Genomic DNA, 15554 nt, shown 5'->3' on the forward strand with positions numbered 1-15554 from the left:
TCTCTCACTTAATATAGATGTAAACGCCCTCAAATTGAATGACAGTGTCATTACTAATTTATTTTAGATCCAGTGTGCCGGAATACAGAACAGATGAAATGTGAAGCAGTCCAAATACTAATTGCTGATACTAAATGTCACCATGACACAGACTTAAAGATCATGTCACAAGTAGAATCAATAAGTACGTCTGTATTAGAGTCGTCTTGATTCAGCTCGAGTGTTGCTGTTTTACTTCCTTTAAAAAATCTGCTTGTCATCGCCTGCACAGAAATTTATAATGCAGGGTTTGGTCTGTGGCAATTTGCTTTGTGCATTGTGGCACAATCAAACAAACCCTGCCTACACACAATCACATCTCTGCTCACTTCCATGCATGCACAAGTATTATTTAGACAACAGTAACAACAGCACACATCGCCTCCCATCTCAAGGGGTTGAAGGCTTGTATTTAAAATCAGAGCACAGTTAAACGTGATAGCAACATATTGCGTGTGTTTTTTTGAGTGTATTTCATGGTTTAAATTAAACTCTTAGTTTAATTGAAAAACGTCAATTACAAGTATCACTCCTTTGTGGTTGTGAGCTACAAATATACTGTACATGCTTAACAACCACCGCCTTTTCATTGGTGTTCACCAGGTAATCAATCAGGCCAGTGGGAGAGTCTCCCACCACACCGTTCACACACAGCCGATCGGCAGACACTTCGACAAGGTGGACGACTTCTTCATTCCCGCCTCCAGCCTCATCATTAACCACATCAGGTGATCCAAGAACACTCCTAATGCAAATTCATTTGCAAATCACATTCACCTCATTGGCATGTTTTTTCACTTTTTTTCTCCTAGGTGCTACAATAATGATTTGGACAGGCATTTTGTATGAAACGAAGTGTGTGCTTGTCTGTTAAGGCGGTAATTGAGGTTTTTGGAGAAAGGCCCGGAGGTCATCTGTGCTGCAGAGGAGACCGGCCGATCACCTGAAATAGTTCTGAAAATAAACCCGCGTTACAGCAGCTGTCAAATTAACTTTTTATACCTGAATTTATAAATCCAAAAGCTAATTAACAACTGACATTTTTTAAATTAAAAATATCAGTCTTGTGATTCATCCAGTAGGGATGGGCATTATAAACACAGATCACCATAGAAAAATGTTCTTGGTTAAAACAAATAATAAATAAGTGTTTCACGTAATTAAAACCAGAATACAATGATTTGCAAATCCTTTCCATCTAGATTTAATTGAATACACTACAAAGAGAATATATTTAATGTTCAAACTCAAATATTCACTCGTTTTGAATTTGATGCCTGCAACATGTTCCAAAAAAAGCTGGGACACTTATCTTTGTAGTGTATTCAATTAAATCTAGGTGGAAAGGATTTGCAGATCATTGTATTCTGGTTTTATTTCCGTTTTACACAATCTCCCAACTACATTGGAATTGGGGTTTGTATTTATAACATACTGTATATGGTATGGTCTGGCTACAAAGCTTATCCTTCTGGGAAAGTGGAGAAAACAGGATTGCTTGTAGTTATTTAAACCAATCAGAATCGCCTTGGGCGGCGCTTAGCCCTGGATACAGCAAAGGTGCCCTTGCAAAATAGATAGCAGAAAGGCTTTATCTCAGCAATGCACATGTGGTGAGCCGGACTATTTGAAACATAACTCAAAATTATAGTCCATTTTCTTTTGATTGATTTATCAAATATTGTTTTAATTCTAAATCAGACTGTTCCTACTTTGAATCTAAGGCCAATTGGTGTAAATAATTGGTGTAAATTCTCAAAGGCAGGGTTGGTAATGTTAAAAAGCTAGCAAGAATTGTACGTAGCTTGTCTTTGGGGCTCCCCAGACACACAGGCGTGCACGAGACATTTCCTGAAAATATTTTTTTAACTTTCCAACCAAGGTGGCAGTGGCAACTCTTGCCAGGGTTTTTTCCTCCATTCTCCACTAGACTCGGGCTTGTTAAGGGTTAGAGTACGCATAGCGTGCCAGGGGGCATTTCATTGGCTCTTTCCAAGCGGGCTGCAAGATAGTGATTAGTGGGCGTTTTTACAGCAGCTACAGATGTCGGATCTTTTTTAGCTCCTTTTTCAGAGCCCATGAGTTATTTATTGCTGTCTGGGTGTAAAGACCATTTCAAACAATATCAAAAAAGTGTATATTGGAAATAGTTATCAACCCCGACTTTAACTGACAAATCCCTGCGCCAACAAAGACAGTAAATACAACAAAGTGTATTACACTTTATCATCATCCAATAAGGCACTCAGAGAGCAAGCAAACTGTCTCAAACACAAAATCCAGAGTTATCTTCTTTTTCCTTACAACATGGGAATTTAATCTTTAGGGACTCTTGTAACAAATATGTTGCCCTTCCTGGCAGGCTGGACCTCAGTCCATCTGTAGCTGGACCCTATTTCCCTATGTTTCTGTGTCTAAGTGACTGATGGGAACAACAATCTTTGAAATTGGTCCAGTATTAAGTGAGATCGCTGCAGTCAGCAGGGGCAAAACCAGCTACAATGTAAGTAAACAGGGCAACTGAGCAGCTTGTATTTACCTTCTCAAAAGCGCTTGTTTTGCCACTGACAGGCTCAGAATAATTTCTAAGTGTCTGACAACATTATGGAAAGGATTTCAAAGGAGGTAGGCCTTTCTGTTAAAAAGTAAGATCCTTTTTAAACATAAAAGCATCTGCGAAAATTGCATTTGCTAAACCCACCAAACTTAATGTAAATAAATTCTAGCATCGTAAAATACACTTCATTCAAAGTTGAAAGAAACAAAATGACACTATGAAAAGCCGTTTTGGGTCGTCTTTCAACTTTTCTAACCATCACCACTTTAGTTTTGGTTGAAACACAGTTTACCGATTGACATGTGACAATATAATCCAAGCCTGTCAGTGGATAAACAAGCACTTTTGTGAAGTTAAATACAAGCTGGACAATTGACTTATTAACTTACATTGTAGCTTGTTTCGCTGTCGCTGGACTGCAATATTCTAGCTTAATATTGGACCAATGTCAAAGATTGTAGTTCATCAGTCCTATTGGCCCTTTAAGTCTTTGTGGCAAACAGTTATGTATGTTTTTCCACAATTAAATAAAACTTCTGCATAAAAGCTATTTTAGACAGCAGCCAGAGAGGGACAGTTGGCACCTCACCTGCTCTCAAACATTTTAACAATTTATTAAGCTGTGGTATTTATAAGTCACAAGCAGTTGACACATTCAGGCTTAACTTGGACAGAGAAAAGCCCGTCCTAAACGCTTGACAAATGTCATGGAGAGGCCAGGAACAAGCAGGAGGTCTGGAGGATTTTAGGATTTTAACGGTCCCCTGGAGAGGAGGAACAGGCTCTGTGTGTGTTTGTGGCACAGCTGTAATTAGATCCACTGAGGTCTGCAGGAGAGATTGCAGGAAAGTGTGTTACCATTTTTTATTGCAGTGTTAGAAAATTGCCATCTTTACCAACTAGTTTCTCATAACTTTAAATGCCCTGAAAAAATAGGCTTGGTGTATGCTACTGCCAGGTCCTCTTATTGTGAATGTTTTTTACGTGGCTCAAATGTAAAACACATACCTCCTTTACATTGTAGCAATCATTTTTTAATGGTTTTATTGCAATTCCTTAATTAATTTATAAACCATTACTGTACAATAATGCGGTACAAATTTTATAACCCTAAATGTTTTAACATTTTTATTTTTTTATTTTTATATGTACACATCTGTGCAATTCACACAGTGCTGGTAATAATAAAATAATAATAAAAAATAACAAAAGCACCCCTCATAGCTATAGAAAAATTAACAAAAATAAATAAAAAAGAGTAAACAAATATATCTACATATACGTGTTAACACGTACATCTGCACCCCTATCCTCTTCTTAACTTACATCTATACATATATACAGTATGTATACACATACAGCATATACATATAATTCCAAACTTGTTTCTAAGAAATATAGGAGTCGATTTGTGTGTAAACAAACTCACACCATACCTTAACTTAAAACACAATAACTTTGCTCATTCATTCATTATTGATATTTGTATTACTTTTGATAGTTTTATATATTTTTCAAAGAGCTTTTTTATTAGCTTTATTGTAAGTTTTAATCAACACCATTAATAAGGGGTGTTCTTCTCTGGTAGCTTAAATTTTTAATATTTCTTAAAAGATATGACTTTACCTGCAGACATTTGTAAAAATCGCAGTGTTCAAGGTTGTACCTAGTGAAAGAAATTAGTCTACTTCTTTTATTTTCAAGCATTTGTATATATGCTGTCAATCCTTTTGATGCACATATTTTCAGTATATCATCTATCTTGCCAGGTACAAATTCTGGATCCCAAGCCATTTCTCTAATGTATCTCAAATTATCATTTATTTTTGGATTTTTCGATATATTTTGCCAACTTTGTAAAACAAAATCTGCCCATCTATTCAGTCCTATTATTTGTTTACGCTGCTATTATTATATACGGTGATGTTTTTATGAATATTGTATTTGCATTAGTAACCACTTTCCGTCTGCTTTATCTTTTGTCTATAACATTATTGTATTAAGCTCTGTTGCTTGAAAATAACTCAGATTGGGCGCGCCTAGGCCACTTCCTTCTTTTGTTTTGGTTAGTTTCTTAAATTTAACTCTTTTCCTTTTATTGTTCCTAATAAAGCTAGTTATTAATGGATTCCAACACTCCAATGCAGTTGATACTGGAATTGGTAAAGTCTGAAAAACAAAAAGGACATGCACGTTGTATAAATCTTGTGCATCTCAATAGTTACACAAAATGGCAAGTTAACTCCTACAACCATACAGGTAAAAAATGCCTACTCACTGTATAGCTGCAATAATGTGGACAAGCTGCTAAATTTAACTGATTATATTAGGTTATTCTGTCAGTTTACTGTACTATTTCTCATTTCTAGAGCTGCAACAAAAAAAAAAAAATTCATAACCTATTCTGCCAATTTTCTGCCAAAAAATGTGAAAGGCCCATTGCAAGTGGGATTGACAGTTCAAAACCTATAGTTAGTTGGCAAAATCAGACTTAATTCATGATGTGATTCACGACATTCAGATGAACGCAGGTGGAAATGTCACATTGAGAAGCTGTTGGTTCTCCCTGTGAAGTTGTGAAGTGTTAACAGTGGTGTACAGTAGTTTTCTTGCTGGGAGAATATATCAGTATACAGTTGAAGTATAAAGAGCTTATAGTACAATATGCGCATGGATATTTTTTATTCAGACAGCTCTTTTTACTGCAGAAAACTTTAAATTAACTGCTGCCTTGTGGCCTTCTTTGTCATCTTTTACCGAGACAGCCATTTGTCTGTTGGCAGGAACGCAGCATTGATTAGTCGATTTAGTAACATGAGCAGTGTGCGAACAGCCGACACATATTCAACAACTTCCGGGGATTGTTTAATGACAAGGGGATTCCCTCAGCAGCTACTATAAAGCAAGCAGGAACTTCTGGGGGCTGTCATTCATTAAAACCATTGACTTACGGACAGGCAACTGTGCATGTCAGCAAAAAAAGCTGTTATTTCATATTTTTACCCACAGTACCTGGCAGTAGCCAGCAGCTCAGGCTGCTTGCACCTATTTTTTGCACAGACACTGGCAAAACAAGCCAAGCAAGATGTTGATTCAGTGCTTTTGCGCTGGAGGATGGCTGAACAAGAATTGCTGTGTTACAAATATCTTTCACTGTACAACAATCATTAATGTTGCCCGCAGGAGATTTAACTGAACTGCAGAGCAAGTGTTGGGACCCAGTCAGTTTTTTTAAATAAAAATATTGACATGATGATGATAAAATGGGAAGTAGCTTTAGTTAAACATAACCGTGTCGAGCAAAACCAGGGAGAATCTTTATTGCATTAATCATTTGTAAAAACGGCAGCTGTCAGTTTGGCTTAGAGCAATCTGGGTCTGCCTTTGAAGCAACGCAGCTGTGTTCACATCAGAGCGAGGTCAAACAATGTCTGGTTATGAATTTCATCATGTATCAAAATGAACAACATCTTGCTTTTGCTTTTCTTGAAAATAATCATGTTAGTGCAGGACAAATGCACCATTGACCTTAAACTTCTCAGCATGTTACCAAAAGCTCACAGTATGTGTGCACTACCATTGTCACAACAGATACAATCAATAACGAAACAATTTCAGCAGTGTTTGACAAGCAAAGCGGTTATACAAGTATGCAAATCATCAGTGGATGGAATAGGCATATGGTTTCAGATTTAAACTGCACAGTACATTTATTTTATAGTATTTTATTTTTTCTAAAATCTTATGTCTTATTTCTTGTACAGGTTGGACAAAAAAAACAGTCTAATTAGTCAGAGCTCTTTGTTTGGATTTAATCTAACACATTCAGTTTACCAAGTCTTTGAAAGCCTGTTTGGTTGGTTTGATGAGGACAAAAGTTCAGTTTTACGTCCATTACAACACAGTCAAGACTACCGGTAGCCACAAAACATGAAATACTACTCCAACAATGTTAAAACAAGCTCACTATAGTTTATAACAGATCTTTTGACAGCAGCCATGTGGGAAATCTGATCACAGAACTACTCAAACTACTACTACAAAAAAAAACACAATTTATGTAAGAAATCCATCAGATTGTCCGTCAGCTACTAGACATTAAACTACAAAAAAATCTGACGTAATTCTAAAAACAGACTTACAAAAAAACCTCAGTACAGGCTTATGCCGGGGCCCAGTGGTCAGAACTATCTCTGGATCAATGACTCCATTCACAGGGGATGATAATGTGTGCCACAGATTTCAAATAGCTATTTTCTGTTCACAGGTAGAGACAGCTTGCTGTTCAAACGGCATGAAAGATGATGAATGATGGCATGATTGAAGTGCCTGTCAGCATCGTCTCAGCTGGTATTCACATTTAATTGAGGCCTCTCAGGTCCTTGCAAATTCCCCGTTACCTCGTTCAGCTGTTAAAAAGTAATGTGCCATTAAGATTCTTTAGGTTTTTGTAATGAATATTATTTTCAGTGATCCATGCCCACATATTAAACTGCTATAATTCTATTAGAGGGTGGCGGGGGGTGTAGATGATGCTAGGGTGTCAATATGAAGATTGTCAGGGACCAGTATTTGGCTGTTGAAGTGTTAAATGGATCTCACAGCAATCTTTATATTTCCTATTCCTGAACCTCTTTTAAAAATGATGGCAGTCAACCAATTAGCATCATTTCCAAGTACAAATCAATTGCCATTTCATTTTTTCAGGTTGATGCATCTTGATATGTGGATTGCACCATTCTATTTTAAGATGCTACCAATTGCTGCTTTAGAATGAATGAGCCTTGGAAACAATAAGAATCATCACTCTTCACTGGCAAATTCCTGAAGAAATACAATTTTAAAATTACTTTAACTCACATTTCCTACTGTCTTGACATCTAAAAAGGCTTGAGTGTTGGTGCAGACACCCGTCAAATGTATTATCAACTCTGTTACTTATTAACAAGGTTTTGCTGCTCTGCTGTTGCACTAATTGTTAGCTACTCTGAGAGACTACAGCCACTGTACCATCAGCATGCTTGCATGCTTCTCATGACAATGCTAACATGCTGATGTCTAGTGTTTGTGTTCACCATTTTAGTTTAGCGTGTTTAGCATGCTACCGTAGGTAGCACTCAACAGAGAGTATACTGAGGCTGATGACAAGGTTTTCCAGGTATTTTAGTCATGAACTAAAGTATTAAACATGTTAAAAATGTGACCTGATGATGTCGCTAAATGAGTTAACTGATCACCAAGGTTGTTATTCCATTAATCCTGAGGCGGACATGACTTTCATAGCAATCCTTCCAACAGTTTAAGACATTTCACCATAACTGGTGCTCAAAGTCAGGGGATCACTAAAGTCATTAAGATACTAGATGATGATTTATTTCACTGGATAAGTAAGAACTTTGACCTGCGGGTGGCACTACATTTAAAGTTGGATCATTACCAAACTCTGCAGACTTCATCCTCTGAGAACCATGGATCTCTGCACCACATTTGATGGCTATCTATCCTGTAGTTGAGATATTTCAGTCTGGACTGACCGATCGTCCTTGCGATAGAGCCAAGTCATAATTTGGGGTTTACAAGAAGTCCAAATGTGTTATTGATTAAATCATTTTCTTTGTTTTCTCTCATCTACAGATTTGGCCTCATCCTTCACCGAAATGAGCCTGTCCTCCACAAGATCGACCTGGAGACGACATCGTATGTGAAAAACATCAGCTTACGGGAATATAACTGCATTCCCAAGTCTGTAGCTTACACCCATCTCGGCGGCTACTACTTTGTCAACTGCAGGCCCGACTCCACCGGGGCCACGCAGCCACAACTCATCTTGGACAGTGTAACAGATAGTGTGATCGGCCAAAACCGTGATGTCACTGGCACTCCATACGTGTCTCCAGATGGCCACTACTTGGTCACAGTCGACGATGGCGACGGTCTGATGAGGATCCAGGTGATCTCAGAGCATGGAGAGATCCAGGAGCCATTTGACATCCACACCAACCTCCACCTGTCTGATCTGGCCTTCCAGCACTCCTTCACAGAGATCCACCAGTACAACGTGTTCGGCAGCTCCGGCCGTCAAACTGACGCTCTGTTTGTGGAGCTGAGCACCGGCAAAGTGAAGATGATCAAGAGCTTGAAAGAGGCCACCAAGTCGCCGGAGTGGCCTTGGAGCAGCAGGAACAGGGTAATGGTGGGCAGCGGACTGTTCGGACAGTACCTCATGACCCCATCAAGAGAGTCCCTCTTCATCCTGGACGGACGACTCAACAAGCTCAACTGTGAAATCACTGATGTCCTCAAAGGCAACGTGGTGGTGTGGGTTGGGGATTCTTAGATTGTAACGTCAAGACCCAATGAGCTTTCTTTTCCTCAAAGGTACTCTTGCACTGAATTCTGTTGCAGATTTTTTTTATTTTGTGGGAATGCAAAAGCGAAAACCACAGATTCAGAAATGAAATTGGCCATTTGTAAGTCCATTGGATGAGAACCTCTCATCCAAAAAATAATAATAATAAAGTGAGGGAGAAATTGATTGATATGGTCCCAAAGCCAAGTTTGTTCCCCCACTGGGTGGTTCACATTTAAGTGAACATAAAGTTGCTTGCTGGTAATCTTTTTCAGGAAGTTATGAATCCATAAATATGCTAAGAAAATTACTATTCACAATCGGTTGTATTCAGTGTGTTGGGAATGCTGTAGATAATCTTTGAGCAAAATTAATATTTAAGTGAATTGGCAGAAATATATATACTGTATATGTCCTGAATAACTTGTAATTTATGTTTACCCATCATCGACTTTTTCCTGTGCCTTCAAGGAAAATTCCCCTCCATCAGAGGAATTAGCGTAATTATTCCCAGTGTGACTGCAGACTATACCTCCTCCTTTGACCCCTGCATTAGTGGTGAGCGTGGTTCCTCACAATTCTACCACTCTCGTCTATCCGTCCATCCAACGCAGCTGATTCAGTCTAATTAAAACGAGCCCTTGCTGTGATCCCATCCTGTTTGAAGTGGAGGCCTAGAGACTAAGTGGTTCATTACGGTTGTGCACTCTGTAACATTTGAATAGAAATTATAACCAGCGTTGGAAGGTTTTGAATGGTGTTTATGTTGTTTTCCTTTTTAGTCCAAAGCAGAAAAATGAAAGTCAGTGGCAATGTTAGTAAAATGGTACCATATTTATACGGTATGTATAATTAGAAGTACGTCAGAACGTTCCTTTGCGATGAGTTGATAGAGCGCGCGTGTGTGCGTGTGTGTGTGTGTGTGTGTGTGTGTGTGTGTGTGTGTGTGTGTTTGTGTGTGTAGAAAATCATAACGTTAATATCCCTGGACCAAAAAAAATGATTAGAAAAGCATCTTAGAGTGTAATATAGTGAACTGTTGAAAAACAAGCATTGTCTGCTCAGTTTGACAGCATGTTTCAAGTGGATGTTTTAATGTGAAGTAATGATGAGCTAGCACACTGGGGAGTGGGGTAGATGTATTGTGTAGAGGGGTCTTTGAGGCTTTGAATATGACAAACTCTTTTTGAATGCTCCCGCAGTAGACACGTAGCTGGCCAGTCAATGAAACGGTTTCCTAGCTGGATACATTTCTATGCATTTTCACCCTCGCACTCAAAATGGGCAACTGTATCTCAAATTTAGTAAGGACTTTTGAAGTGTACAGGTTATATAAAGTCATTCTTTCTTTCCTTTCAAACCTTATTCAAATATATGATTTTATTTCCTTTTTCCTCTGTCACATGTTTTCCAACCTTTAAACCTGACTGTACTGCTGATGATGACCTCTTACCTATTCTCTCTATTTATGTTCTGTACATAGCGGCTGACCATTAGTTTCCCATTTAATGTAAAGATTCATGCAGGTTCTGTTCAAAATCAACACACTCCTTTTTATGAAATGGAAAAACACAGCTGTCATTATCAACATCTTGTACTCCAAGCACATTGTGAACACACACGCTGCTTTCACCTCCACATAGCCATGTCGTATGTTCCTTCATGTGATTGTTATTTATATAGAGAAAACACATGCTTGTCATTTTACCCAACAATAAAAATTAGACCATGAAAAACAAGTCTATGGTCTCTTTTCCTTGTTAATACAACCTTTTAAACTGTAGATGTTGGTACACAGACACATCACGCAATGACAAGTTTCCTACAGGAGTTAAAGCAGCCTGTTGCTAATTATTATGCTACAAGAGATGCTACAAGAACAAGGTCAAGATTCTGTTGTCCCTTTGGGTATATTTATCTTGCAATGAAACATAACATATTGTTATAATTAGCAAACAAAGAAAATACAATTGTAAGACTGTTAAGATCTGTTAAGTGAAAGAAAAGCAGACAATTACCAGGAAAAGGAGGGCAGTATAGGTTGTAACTCGTCGTGTAGTTAGTTTACAGTAATTTACCTGATAAAGGTCTAGACCGAAACGTTGCATTTTCTAAATAGTTAGTGTGCAGGATTCTTTCTAAAGTTCTGATCTGCTACTTTTGGTTACGCACCTGCCCGACAAAAGAAGAGCACAAAAAGCTTTCCTACAGTTTACAGTATATCAAATGCATTAATTTTTTTTTTTGTGATTGGCATGGATGTGACGGATCTTATGACTACCTGAAGGCTAAATAGAATAAAAAAGATACACTTCCTTACCTCAAATTTGAGCTGGGAGTAGATTTAGGGAGCTCAGGGTGATGTAAGACTAAACTGAACTAAAGCTCACCTGCAAATGCTAATCTGAAATGGTACAAAGGAACAATAATTACTATACAAGCAAGTGGTTTAGAATCAAACACATAGTAAAAGTCTTCCATTCAACAAAACTTTTCCTGAGTAAAAATACGCAAGGATAATCAGCCAAATGTATTTAAAAGTATCAAAAGTAACGGAAATAATCGTAGTCTACTGTAGAGTATGTTTTACTGAAACCTTTGCTAATAGAAGTGTCTGCACCGAGGACTAACATGGCATTTACATGTAACGGTTTTCACAATGTATGCAAGAACAGCAATTTGGCTTTAAAAATATTGTATCAGGAATTTTGCAAACTGAAACCTTGTTGTGAATATGCTGGCAAAGCAAGTGTAAAATACAAATTATTATTTGCTGTGGCCATATTTGCCCTTAAACTACATCTGTCATCTTCGGTAGAAATATTATTCGTGGTTCTTTTCTCAAAAAAGAACAAATTTAGTAAATTAACAATGAGTTAAGAGTTGCAAGGACATTTTCTGTCATTTCTTCAGGGTCAGATGTGAACATGAAATATCTCAAAATCAGCTCATCTGTAAACAAAGACATCTACTACCCGCTCCAAAGCCAATTTCATTCACTGCATTTTTCTTTGTCAAATTTACATTCATGAAAGACAAATCCAGTGTATCATCAATGACATGTAATTTTCTTCTCAAGGATTTCTCTGCTGGAAACATTCAAAATGCTTGTGTTTCACTGCAGCTAACACTTTCAGATAGACAGTATGTTACCGTTCCCATCGGGGCTTATTCATCTTTAAAGTGTATGTGGCTGCAGGTTCAGTCAGGTGTTTTGGATAAAAGGATCCTCCAAACTGCATAAAGCTGTAGACTTATCTTTGAAATCTATGTGGAGAGGTACTTCCGTTTCAACAACCCCTAGATCAGATAAGCCTCTTCCACTGATAATGAAAACCTACTGCATTCAAACCAAGTTTCTGCCAAAAAAGAACGTTATTCTTATTCTTGATTTAATAAAAAGGACACCACACATTTAATAACATTTCTGTTCATGTGCCCGTGTTAGCCAGCCGGATAATTTTCAACTGTAGTCCTTTGGCCAGATGATTTTAGACCAGAGCAAAAGGAAACAGCATGAGATTAATACAGATTAAACCATGCAGACAGAAGTCAACAAGAAACCATACAGACAGCTAGAGCAACAAATAAGCTTTCTCAGTAAGCCACACAGATTCTTTGCTTCTGTACTTACTATACAATTCATTTACTGCATGGTGTCTTTAAGATCTAGACCTGTTGCTGAGACTGAAACTGCTCTTTTGCAAGATCAATAATTTTTCCAGGCCAGTTTATCGCTCTGCATCGTTGCAGATACATCAGTATAGTTTATTATTCAACTTCTAAATGTCCTACTCAGTAGGCTTTTGCCGATTGGCAATCACATGGTATATCGATAATTAAAGAGATGATCCACGGTTGTTTTTTTTCCTATGCCGATATATAAGCAATTTAACTTGCTATGAGAACTAAGACGTTATGAAAATCATGTCTAGAATCTGTGCCCTACTGTTCATTTAGAGATGTTTCATTTAGAGATGGGCCCTTTCAGAGAGTTACATTATTACCATTACATTAGTGGGTTAATATTATTGTTGCATTAACAAAATTAAGCAGAATGTTACTGGTTTTTAACAATGGATCAGATAACAGGGTTTCTTAAAACCAATATGAATGAATTGTAAGACCTATGTATCAAGACACTGAAATGCAGAGTCACAAAAGTACTTGCAAAGTAAATAAATGTATTCAAATCAAATAAAAGCAACATGGAGTAATAATAATCTGTACATGTACAGCAAATTATATTTGGACGAGCGAAAGAAAGAACTTAAACCCGGAATTAAAAAAAAACATTTCAGTGAGCATTAGAGTTAGCGTTACATGGACAAAGGAAAATTAAGACCTGTTTCAAATTGTTTAAGAACTAGAACACAATACTTTTAAAGCAGAACTCTCACCAAAATGCAACCTAGGGTCTTTTTGTGAATGTACTCAAGTCAAACTTTCATTTAAAAGCATATGTAGGACGGAAGCGTCACTTTTAAGATTGACCGTATTTTCGTTTTCAGTCAAATGGCCTTTTTAATGGGAGGGCTAGGGGCACTTCTATGGTAGATTCAAAATCAACATTTTTTAAAACAGTAAGAAGTCTTGACATAACATGAAACTGCTCAAAGTATCACCAATGGCTCTACACATGAATGCAGGCATTGAGAACATTGTTTGTGTTCAAAGTTTACTAAAAAGAAAGGATTTGAATGACTCACTTTAGCAGTGGCTTTTTCCGCTCACCTCCATCTTGCCAGTCAAACATAGTCAAATCTCTCTCTCACACACACACACACGCGCGCGCACACGCACGCGCACACGCACACCTTTATGATATCAACAGAAATAACCCAGTACCAAGTGGTATTGAAATGTCTCCAGTCTATGATATCTGCATTTAATCCTTTTCAAACCCAGAACACACAAAAAAAAACCTATATGTATGGTTTGCTCGTAGCCAAAAAACAGCCACACTCTTCAATGTACTGCAACATGTGATCGGCCCACTACCGCAGCAGCTCCAACCCATACAGTCTGTGGCGTGGTGAAGTGGAGCGAGCACGGTGTATTTAACGGAGCTGGCAGTTCAGCGTGCAGAGATGCATCCATTCACATGATGGGTATGGAAATGAAAAGGTATCAAATGAGGTACTCTATTGGCATCGGTATCACTGTAAGGGTACTGGTATCGTCATTTTTCAAACAATACTTACACAACTTTAATACAGCAGTACAAATGTGCACATGAAAGCCCTTTTATTTCTGATGACACGCGTTCTGTTATTTCACCGGAGATCAACAGAGCCGAAGCTTTGGTGTAGAAGTGTGATCATGATCACCATGCCCTCCTGCGCTCCTGATAAATGCTCCCTAGTGCAATCCTCCCCCCACTTCTTCCAATTTATATTCATCTACGAGTCACACAGGCTGGTAGTTTATTTTAATATTCTTTCTTACAGAATACCCTTTAATAAAACAGCCATGTGAATAGAAAAGATGTCCTGACAGTCCCTTAATTATCTATTGTCAGTCTTTTATCTTCTCACATGGGAGGGCCTGGACTCCACCCCACCCCACCCTCGCCTCCATCAGGAGAATTTAGCACCACATTCTGCCTCTCTCCATTATTCCATTCATAATGTGAGCAGCGTAATCACACCGCTGGCTCCTTAATCATGTTGCCGGGACCTGCCAACAGAACAACCTCTCTGCTCCATCCATACTGAGGCACCTCATGACTGATTGAGGCCACTGGTGGCGCTGAACCTTTTGCCGGTTGTGGGTCCTCATCCTGCTCTCTCGCTCTCTCTCTCTCTCTCTCTCTCTCTCTCTCTCTCTCTCTCTCTGCCTCCAGAATAATCAGTGTAAACTTGTGTGGCGGCAGATGGCAACAGTTAGAAAATGGATTTTGTCTCAGGGACAGCAGCCTTCCTCAACTGCAAAATGGACTTGTCATGTAAATATAGAAGGTTTTTAATTCAACACAAACAAACAAGCACTTTGAATGAAATTACAGGATGCCTAAATGTTGCTCTTCTATGGAGTTGATTAGGTTCATTGTTGATTATCTGTCTATGTTTAAGACGTCCGGAAAGATTCATCACAACCCAATGTGCTGCCTTCAAATAACTTGTTTCCTCTTACCAACATAGTAAAATAGAACATAACAAGTACACAGCTTTGCTACCAGTACTAAGTAAATGCTGACATGTGGAACTGGAGCAAACTTTTGCTAGTTAACACAAAGTACAACTGATATTGGTTAATGCCATTAGTTTTGCATGACTTTAGCCATATATCAAGTATTGGACAAGTTAATAATAACGATGAATGCTGGAAAAGTCAGAGGACAACGGAAGTTATTACAATTAATCCTGAGAGGTGACATGGATGTGTGAACCACATTTCATGACAATTCACATAACAGTTGTTGAGATATTTCTCTCAAAGCCATCCATCTCTTGGTGACGCTAAAAGTAAAGTCGGGAATCATCAATACGTACATGATCTTCTGATAAATGTCCGTACACAATTTTGCACAAACCCATCAAATAGCTATTTCAAAGGATCAGTCAAAATTTGGATGTTCTGGTGACACTAAAGGAAAAGTTAGATGAC

At 38.1% G+C, this 15554-nt stretch overlaps 1 protein-coding gene across 2 annotated transcripts in view; it reads left to right on the plus strand.

Moving 5' to 3' along the window:
* The window catches only part of fstl5 (follistatin-like 5), a 157430-nt gene extending 146749 nt beyond the window's left edge, over positions 1–10681 (plus strand). For both annotated transcript variants that reach the window (XM_032527709.1, XM_032527710.1), the window contains 2 exons: positions 643–767; positions 8231–10681. In XM_032527709.1, coding sequence (XP_032383600.1) covers positions 643–767; positions 8231–8933 — 828 coding nt within the window. In that variant the 3' untranslated portion in view covers positions 8934–10681. The remainder of the gene's footprint in view (positions 1–642; positions 768–8230) is intronic.
* Positions 10682–15554: the final 4873 nt, after the last annotated feature.

This window comes from Etheostoma spectabile, chromosome 10 (genome assembly GCF_008692095.1).
Source record: "Etheostoma spectabile isolate EspeVRDwgs_2016 chromosome 10, UIUC_Espe_1.0, whole genome shotgun sequence".
Taxonomy (NCBI): domain Eukaryota; kingdom Metazoa; phylum Chordata; class Actinopteri; order Perciformes; family Percidae; genus Etheostoma; species Etheostoma spectabile.